The sequence below is a fragment of the Pestalotiopsis fici genome, assembly GCF_000516985.1.
Source record: "Pestalotiopsis fici W106-1 unplaced genomic scaffold PFICI_Scf_16, whole genome shotgun sequence".
Classification (NCBI taxonomy): Eukaryota; Fungi; Ascomycota; class Sordariomycetes; order Amphisphaeriales; family Sporocadaceae; genus Pestalotiopsis; species Pestalotiopsis fici.
This window is the reverse complement of record NW_006917106.1, coordinates 107570-117300: the sequence shown is the minus strand read 5'-3', so window position 1 is coordinate 117300 and position 9731 is coordinate 107570. Positions and strand designations below refer to the sequence as shown.

At 49.9% G+C, this 9731-nt stretch overlaps 3 protein-coding genes across 3 annotated transcripts in view; 2 read left to right on the top strand and 1 right to left on the bottom strand.

Moving 5' to 3' along the window:
• Positions 1–1262, top strand: part of PFICI_15207 (uncharacterized protein) — a gene marked incomplete at both ends in the record, with an annotated part of 3109 nt that extends 1847 nt beyond the window's left edge. The window contains one exon of the mRNA XM_007843788.1: positions 184–1262. Within this exon, the coding sequence (XP_007841979.1) occupies positions 184–1262 (1079 nt within the window). The remainder of the gene's footprint in view (positions 1–183) is intronic.
• A 2883-nt stretch (positions 1263–4145) lies between these two features.
• Positions 4146–5851, top strand: PFICI_15206 (uncharacterized protein; the record flags this gene model as incomplete). Its single annotated transcript, XM_007843787.1, has 6 exons — positions 4146–4272; positions 4352–4540; positions 4588–4630; positions 4706–4893; positions 4959–5208; positions 5278–5851. The coding sequence occupies 6 exons, from the start codon at positions 4146–4148 to the stop codon at positions 5849–5851; spliced, it is 1371 nt and encodes a 456-aa protein (XP_007841978.1).
• Positions 5852–7432: 1581 nt separating this feature from the next.
• PFICI_15205 (uncharacterized protein) lies at positions 7433–8649 on the bottom strand (the record flags this gene model as incomplete). The annotated part of the gene is made up of 2 exons (XM_007843786.1): positions 7433–7824; positions 7890–8649. 2 exons carry the CDS (start codon positions 8647–8649, stop codon positions 7433–7435), a joined length of 1152 nt encoding a protein of 383 aa, XP_007841977.1.
• Positions 8650–9731: the final 1082 nt, after the last annotated feature.

The window sequence follows — 9731 nt, the reverse complement described above, 5'->3', positions numbered from 1 at the left end:
CCCCCCCCCCCTTTTGTCGTCACATGCTCTCCTGGAAGAGTCAACCTTGAAGAGCTGGTCTCCCAGTCCCATATGTTGCCTCGGGAAATAGATTCCTACTCGTTCCCCGCAGCTCTAGCACTTGATGTAAATTGGACACAATCCAAAAAAAGATTAAAAAGCTAACACTTTTCGGCTCAATAGTGGGAGTGCACGAGGAGCACCGATTTCAGTATGAGTTTTGTTCCGAAAAGTCATACGAGATTGTCGTAGAAACGGTCCCATCCCAAGTGAACAATTCTGAGCTCTCCCTTCTGCAAGGTCAGATCTCTGCCCACTTGGGCCTAGTGTATCAGGAAGAGATGGAGGCGAGTCTGTATGATGAAGCGATATCCCTGGCCAAGGAGGCTGACCTTGCGATATGTTTCGTCGGCAATACAGTGCAGTGGGAGACAGAGGGCCAAGACCTCCAGTCCATGTGTCTTCCGGCCAATGGGTCACAGGATCGCCTTGTTGCAGGAGTGGCTAGGGCAAACCCCAATACCATTGTCGTGATCACCACCGGTGTACCTGTGGAACTTCCCTGGATTGACGATGTTGCCGCATTGATGCAGGGTTGGTATGCGGGTCAGGAGACTGGCAATTCTATTCTTGATGTCATACTCGGAGACGTTAACCCAAGCGGCAAACTGCCTGTGTCATGGCCCAAAAAATACGAGCACACAGCTTGCTACGGGAATTTTGGTCTCGACAGCTACGAGTCGCGCCAAGTCGAGTATGTCGAGGGTGTCAACGTCGGATATCGACATTTTGACCACCACTACGATACCGAGAAGGAAGTGCGATTTCCATTTGGGTTTGGGCTTGGCTATACATCCTTCGATATCTTGGACGTCAAAGTCGCGGGACAATTAGTAAACTGCCCAATCGACACAATAGTTGTTCTTGTCACGATCAGAAACACAGGTTCAAGGATTGGATCACAGGTGATTCAAGTCTATCTTTCGCCGCCGCATGCGAGCAAAGACAACAGCCGGCCACGTAAAGCCTTGGTCGCTTTCGAGAAGGTAAAGTTACACCCCGGTGAGGAAAAAGCTGTTGAGATGGGGTTCGGTAGAGATGCAGCAGCGTATTGGGACGATCGGTCAAAGGATGAGGGAGGTTACTGCTGGAGAGTTGAGAAGGGAGTACACGAGATCGCAGTTGGGACTAGTTCGCGTCCATCCGACTTGGCCATCGTACTTAGCCTAGAGATTCCCGAGGAGTTTTCTTTTGGACCGTAGGCATGTCCAATGTTACGGGCTTCAACCTCGAAATCAACACGTCGATGCCCGTCATGTGATGGAGCATACTACAGCCAACATGATGGAGAGATGGTTGCGCAGCCATCATCATCAATAATGTTGACTGGGTGGCCATTTATAATTTCCAAACTATCCCCCAGCAGGCGACTTGTAATCTCTGCATGCATCAAGGATATGGCACAAGCACTCTTCGTGAGCTTGATATTCGTCACATACTATGTATGCTCCACGTGCGTTGGGGTGGAATGCTCGGGAAATACAATTGCACGTTTGTCGCACTTTATCATGAGCTCCGTCTCCGCATCGAAATATACCATCGGTATATCCGTTAAATATTAATAGCGCTTTGACTCTATCAGAGCATCGAGTACTGTGTAAGTTTCTCCAGGGATTGGCGGCTCTCGATCCTCGTGCCGGACGGTGGGTACTTACCAGGTCGGTATGTAGGTAGTAATCTGTAGTTTTCTCCATAAGTCAAAGCTTGGCTTGGTCAAAAGTCGACCATGAAGATCTGGGCCATGTTTGATCAGGCTTGGAAATAGATCTCTGCAGATATTTAAGGCTTTGAGAGATTCAATCCACAATAGGTTGGTAGGTATGTAGGTATATTGTGCAGGCATGACGAGGCTCAGCACGCACGTCTACATCTACGCCGGCAGTCGCACTGGGGTCACCACCTGCAAGCAATACCGTGTATTGCTGCAGGTCCACCTCTGTGGCAATCATGATAGCCATGTCATGACATTTCCTCGCAAGAAAGCGGCTTTTTCAAGGCCGGAAAGAGCCTTCTTTTGTGTTAAAGTTGATCAGTAAAGTTGTGTACCAGTATTGCGACTGTGAGCTTGCTGGTTCTACAGTAGCTCTTCGTTTACGCCCAATCGCCTGCGCATCCGAGATACCTGCACCGAGTCTACAACAAGAATACATTGACGGTTCGAATTGTCTTCATTTCGACGGCGCGATTCCTGTTTGTGCCTAGGTACACGGGCGCAGAGATTACGTGGCATGAACGCCTGGAAAAATCACCACACCAGTCCGCCAGTCCGAAATTACTATATTGTTTTTATGTGCTCTTGACCATGATGTTGCTATAATATGGTGGGTATCGATCAGGGCAACGCATCATTCAATTGGATCAATCCCACCACCCAAGGGATTAATACGACGCACTTTAAAAGCATGATGTTGCATTGACTCTAGGTATGGGCTGTTGAGCTTTCTCATATTGGAAAACTTCTTGTTTTGAGTGTGTTGACAACTTACTACCTACTACTTTCTACCTTCCTGGTAGTCCTTACATAGTATCTGCAAAGTACAGACATACTTGGGTACGGCATCGTCCGTTCATCCCCCCTCTGTCCCCCCACGCGGTGGAGCGCTGAGCCTTTTTTTTATTTCCCCCCCCGCAACCGTTGCCAACGGCCGCCGCAGAGAGGGGGAGTTTTAGGGTTTAGGAAGCAGAGAACCAAGGACAAGAGGGGGAGGGGCGGCGCTGCTCAGCCAAAGAGCATCATAGCGCATACAAGATTCTCTATTCCTCGTGCTCCAGCGCCTCTTTGTTGTTTGAAAGTTGGAAATTCGAGGCAACAGATGCCTCATGGCTCGCGGCCACAACAGGACGCCTTGCTAGAATCAGATAAGGGACCGAACAAGTATGCCTCCCACTCGGCAACTGCCACAGGCGCTTGCGCCAATAAACCTGCCTGTCATCCCACCTTCATGACGGATTCGCGGTCTGTGCGGCGGGGATCTTTCTCCCATGGCGTTTTCCACAGACTCGAATTGGCCATGGGGATTTCCAGCTACGAGATTACGCCGATGTCGTTTCTTTATTGTTGTTTCTTCTTAGTTTACAAGTCCTAGGACAAGAGATGGATGGCGTTTCAAAGCAGCGAGCCTCAAAATAGAATCCATCCGACTCCGACCACTATTTCGGGCAAGGTCGGAGAAGCCCAGAGGGAGGTGGTTTCTCCAAAGAGCCCCAGCTGCTTTTTGGAGTCTGAGGGTTTCCCCAGTCTTGATCAATTCATCGATCCATTCTTATCAATCCGTGTCCAGTCTGATCTGTATGCTGGGCAATGCGCACGAGGGGATGACATTACTCAAGAATCCAAGGCATCGCCAGCCCTGGATTAGGTAGGATGCACTGGTCGCTCGATATCTACTAAGCTCTCCGCGCCTCGGTTCATCAACCGAGAATATATGAATGTTCCATACCTAAGCAGTCAAGATACGCAAGGGCCTCTGAGCTCGGGTCGTACCCAGCCCACCGCCAGCAGCTCAATCGATTGGTCAAATAGTCGTGCGGAGCCAAGCTTTCGTCCGATGCACGTGCAGCTTTGCTCTCTCAAATCAATGTCAAGACGCTCGGCGCGCGCATGAAAAAGGCCGCTCGTGTAAGTCCAGATGCAGCACTTGCGTCCGTAGCATCGACCTTGATATGCACCAACAGTGTGGCAATAATTTCATTCTTGAGCGAGGCAAGCGATGCTCGTACATAGACCGACATGTGCTCTGACACATCATACAACTGTTTGAGGTGGTCGGGCTTTTTGTCTGAGCCCTCCATGCAAGAAATCGACTCTTCCGTCCGCAATGGCCACGCAGATAACAGCCATCCCTCGTGGCCATGCAAGTGCGGGTGCATCCCAACGCCTCGTCTGAATGGGCAGGCCGATATGAAGAATCCTTGTGTCCCTTGAGAGCTCATGGGCATATATATCTCCCTCGCATCTGCTGCGCTGGCCCCCCAATCAAGCAGTTTTGGGTCTTCTTGTACCGGCTCTCATTAATCGTGCTATACCAGCGAGAGTGCGTTTAAGGAGAACTTACCAGCCACGTATAATATGCTCGACCGATAACATGGGAACTCAATTACCGGAGGGGGCGGAGGGAGTCGCCGCGGCGTCGGTCATCTTTGCTTGCGCCAGCATCGTGAGCTCCTCCATGGTTATTTGGCTAACCTTTGTCCATAATGAAAGTCGATCATGTAAGGTCCACTCGCACTCTTCCTGCTAGCCCAGATGTGTCATGACATTGATTGGATCTCACTTACTCATTTCTGCTAGATGTTGCCCTGCTGGCATACTTTACTCTGCTGAGCACGGCGGCTTCGATAATTCAGCAAATACACGTCATTGCATTCTATCGAGACGTCGAAATCCAACAATATGAAGCAAGAGTAAAGGATCCGTTCAGTCCAGATGCACGCGTGGCCAATGGGTCTACAGGCATGGATCTCATCCTGTACTACATACGTAGGTCAAACGCGAGAGGACTATGAGTTTATGCTAATACAACCCAGAGTTTTACTGCTATCAGACAATGTCACTTCTAATATTGTGGTGGTATGTGATCTCATTTGTTCTTTCTTGTCGCCGCAGTGGCCCGGAAGTAACGCATCGGTTCTAATAAAGCAACAGGGCGTCTGAGCTTGCTCAATCCGTCTACGGGCTTCTCCACAAAGGCACAACCCGAAGAATACTGCGGAGGGTCAATGCTGCAGGAAAGATAACTGCCGTAATTATCCCACTGATCATCATTCTGCTGCTGCGGGCACCTCCAGTACAAAAAGACCCACTCGTCTTTACGGTTATCACTGACATACCTTGTAAGCTTTGGACTATCTTTATATGGATCAAAGGGTTTCCCTGGCATTTGCTGATATCTCTACAGTGGGTCTTGCTATGGGCCTTGGCTCGATACTCATGCTAGTGATCCTCGGTCGCTACATCTACAGCCGCAGGAAGTTGCTGCGCTTTGATGCTGGTCAAGGAGCCTCGACAGACCCAGAGTCGCAAACCAGCAGCTCGCAGGCCGGCAGCAGATACAGCAGATTTTCGAGAGCCACAAAGCCCAAGAGAAACAGGGTCATTTACGATAGATGGATCATGACACGCTTCACTGCCGCTTTCTTTTTCTTATGGTACGTTGCTTGCTTGATTACTTTTGTTTTGGAGGAGGCCAATGTTCACTCTAACTTGGTGCAATGCAGTATATTCCAGGCGACCGCAACCCTATTCCAACAACTGTCCATTGGCAACTTTGAGGATCGCCTAGCAATCCCCGAGCCCGACTTTAGTGTAGAGAAAGCACGCAAGTCGCTACTACTATTCATCCCGGGCAACCTCCCGGGCATTGCGCTTTTCTTGGTTTTTGGCACAACTACCGCCTTCCGCAGATACATGCGTGAAAGGTATTTCGCCTTGATCAGTTGGATCAAGACCATTCGCCAGCCAAAGAAGAAGACGCAAGTCTATCCTCCGGAACTACCCACGCCACGCATGGGCTACCAGCCGCGCATCTATGCGGAAAGGCCCGACCTTATGAAGACGTTGCCACACCGTCCAGACTCGAGTAATGACGACCTCGACGCCGACGTGCAGCTTAAAGAGGCTGAGAAGGCCATCGTACACGAGGGAAACACGATTTTTGTCATGCGAGAGCTATCGGTCCAGAGATCGAGCAGATACATTGATCAAAGAATGCCGACAGACTCGACCAAGGACTCGACGCCATCGTTGATTATCATGAGACAGTCAACCGACGACGAGAGAGAGAATGAGTAAGATGCCGACGACGATAATTTCACGAGGTTTATGATGATATGAATACCTACCCAGCAATATTTACCCATGTAGGTGGGTTCTGGAAATCGCCACGTGGTTTCATGTGGCCTCACTCGGGCGATGCAGCACGATGGCTCCTGAGAGCGCGTAAAATGGCCATGAGGAAGATGGCATGGGATCTCCTGGACGGGACAGATAGCGTCGAGCAGTATCCTCCGCTTGTATACTGTCGCGGGACGCATTAAGCAGGCTCGCACACAAAGGACTAGAGTTGACATGGCGTTGGATTGGGCAGAGACGATTGAATGTGATACCCAGATACCAATCTATAATTGCATCAGACAGACCAGGAACCGAGACTTGGCCTGGGCAAATAAGTTTGATTGCCTCCAGTACATCTTGATACATGAGCTTGTTCGCTTGTGAATGTCGCTTATCGAAACTCAGCAAATCTTCCCATTCTTGCTTGTAGGATCCGAGCTTTGGCATCTTCACGGTTGCCATACTCGAGGCATTGCGGTAAAATAAGTCTGTTGGGCCCCGTGGTAGCAACCGCCGCCACATACCTGTAGGCCGCCGAATTCAGCAATGCGTGGCTTCGAGATGCGCTTGGCGCGGATCAGAGATGCCGATTCGGGCAATCGAGTCACTCCCCCACATTCAGGACTGGAGTTTTCCAATTGCATGCTTGACCCCCTTGTCCAAGAGACCACGCTTGCATGCCAAAATCCATCATGTACCACAGAGGCCGTGTCCGAGCGTACCTTTGCGGAATGATATTCAAATTGTGGTAGATCGACGATGGGTTCATCTATTCCAGGTCGTGAAAGTCTTGACATTTGCGATTCCCTCCTCGAGGTTGCGTGATGCAACTCAACTAAACTAAAACCATACAAGAATAGAAGAAAAAAAAAAGTTCACTTCAAGTAGAATGGTGGCTCATAAAAGTGCAAGGCTTGGTTGGCTATAAAACCAAAAGATAAGAAAGAAACTTGAAGCAATATTGGCTTCCGTTGATTGTCTTGCCTCAGCAGGTGGAGGTCTTCTGCTCGTTAGGATTGTGTTCGGCAGACCACGCAATGAATTCCGTAAGGTTGGGGTACTTCATCCTGACTACTCGATTTCGCCTTATTAATTTGATTCTCTCCAAAAGAAGTGAATCTCTGTTCTGCATATGTTTTCATCAAGGCCCAGTGGCACGCTATAAGCCATGACAAAAAAAAATGAGAGCTGATTTGGTGCGCTGTGGATGTTCCTCTGTTGCGGCTTACTGATCTTCTGTTAAGAATGTCTGTCAATGTAGACCATCATGATGACAGAGCTTTTCAACCGATTCTTTGCATCTCCGCATCTATACAGGTGACAAATTTCAGGTCGGCCCGAGGCAAATAGCGCAGATGAACACATTCACTTTATTTTCAATCACCACTGCAAGACATTGAATTGATGGGCAGGATCTAATATGATATCTCGTGCATTGGCCCATCTCAGGGCATTCGCTCGGGTCTCATCGCAATCCTCTGCATTTTTCATGAGAGATAAGCATGGAAACATGGTCCTGTATCCATCCTCTTGCACCCTTTAAACCTCGATATTGAGAGCCACCTTTGCACTCATGGTGGCGCTTCCATAGAAGACTTCGGTGCCCGCATTGCCCACAGTGACATAGTCGCTGTCTGCAATGTAACCGCGCTGCGCCATGGCATCCAGCCACTCCTTGAGGTCACCTTGAAACTCGCCCTCAAAGTTGTCATCGACCAGCAGACTGCGGACTGTGACTCCATTGTTGGGGTTCTGTCCCTCGTACAACTTCCAGCTGGCTCCAAAGAGGTCAAACGTGGCAACGGGTCCGTCCACGTAGCCGATAGGAACCTGACCACCCCAGATTCGGATCCAAAGCATGAACTCGGACGTGGCCGTCGAGTCATGATCCCCTTTGGTAGGGGCAGTAATGAAGTCGAACAGGTTGGACCCTACGGGAGTCTTGGTCAGTGGTGCTACACAAGCAGAAGAATGAGTCATGAATACTGAAGCTTACCTCTGAACTCGGTGGTATTGGTGCGATCCCACTGAAAGTAGGCAGGTATGGAGGAGATATCGCTGAATCGCTGGTTCAGGTTGACGCCAATACCAATGTTTGTGTAGCCCTTGCAAAGATCCTTGGTAGACTCGACAAAATCAATGTCGGTGATGCTAGTCCAGGATACTTCTTGAGTGCCATCGGCGGCTTCGAGGATTCCCTCAAAGTTGGTGCACTGTGAGCCTACCATTTGGTCGGCATTGTACATGGAGTTGGCAACAGTCCACGGCATGCCGGGCAGGCTCAGAACATCATTGTCGCCGCATTGTTCAGTTGCGGAAACCTTGAAAGAGATTGGTGTGGCCTCAGTATAGGACGCGCTGATGACCTGGCTGGGCGAGGTATCGGTGGAAGACGCGGCTTGGGCCGTCTCGGAGGTTGTCGGTGCTGCAGCGGTAGTTGGGGTTGTAGTTGGCGCGTTTTCTGAGGCGCTGGTGATCAATGAGCTGGTAGTCGGGACAGCCACTGACGACGAAGATGACTCAATTATGGTGGTGGTGGCGGGCAAGACCGAGGTTGAGTCGACCTCCTGGCTCAAAGAGGAGGACGTCAAGGACGTATAGCTGGTGGCCTCAGCAGAGGAAGGATATGCAGGCACGGCTGTGTAAGTGCCGTTTCCTGCTGCACTTTGCGGCGGCGGGCGACCACCACCGCATTTGGGCAAAGCGTAAGCAGCCAAAGGACCTATAGCCCCCAAGGTCAAAAGTTGGAACTTCATGTCTGTATGTTCTTCCGCGTGGTAGGGGAAAATGTCCCTATAAAAAAAAAAGAACGACGAAGTGAAGGAATGACGCTGGGTCAATTCAAGAATTGAATACAAAAATCAAAGGAATGACGTTTTGGTATCGAATGAAAAGAATGATGATACCAGTAGCCGCGAGGGCAGGTTGGTTGGTGAGCGAGAAGAAGAGAACAAAAAAGGACAACACGAACGAGACCAAGTGGCGTGCACTTCCAGACAATGAAACGAAAGAAAGGCTGTCCAGGAAACATTAGTATAAGTAGGCAGGTACCTGTTATATGAATTGTATCGCTCAGCTATTGTACTACCTACATGGTACCGAATTGTGTTGGCGTTTGCCCTTAATGATCCTCGTCCCCTATGCAAGCCCCTATGCAACCAGACCGACGGAACCGAGCCCGGACGGATGACCGACGCTCAAAACCCCAGGCAAAGGAGCAAAAGACCTGTCATTCAGGATTCGGAGGACGTCCAACGGAGGTTTCATCGTAATGGAGTCAACACCCAAATGCCGGCCGATCAACCCCCAGCGCCCGCCTTAGCGTCCCCCCAGCAGCCAGTCAAGTCGCTGGAACGGCTTCCGACTTTGATGAAAGGACGCTGCCGCTGATGGCCCAGATCGGGCCAGGGGATGTTTTTGCAGGGCGGCAATCGTTTAATGGGAAACACAGTTATGCTTCTTTTTTAAACGCCCCGGCCTATGATGCACAGTAGAGAGCCGCCACGCTCAACAGGGCAGCAATGCGTTCTTGGCAATGCTTACTGCAGGACAGAGAGCAATGGACCTACCTGGGTACTACTACTAGGTAGGTATTCTTATTGTCCTATCACTTTGGGTACCTAGGTACCTAAGGTTAGTAGGTAGGCCATCTGCATATCATGAGGGCGGCAAAAATCAACAAAGAAATCATAATATCTCATATTTTCCCATCATTTTCGCATGATACTAGTTATCCATCCGTACTGACTTGTCGCTATTTTCTGTCGCGGCGGTCTTGTACTGACATATATCGAGTTGCACGCCCTGTGGTACATTCGTTATTCAACGCGATCGCATC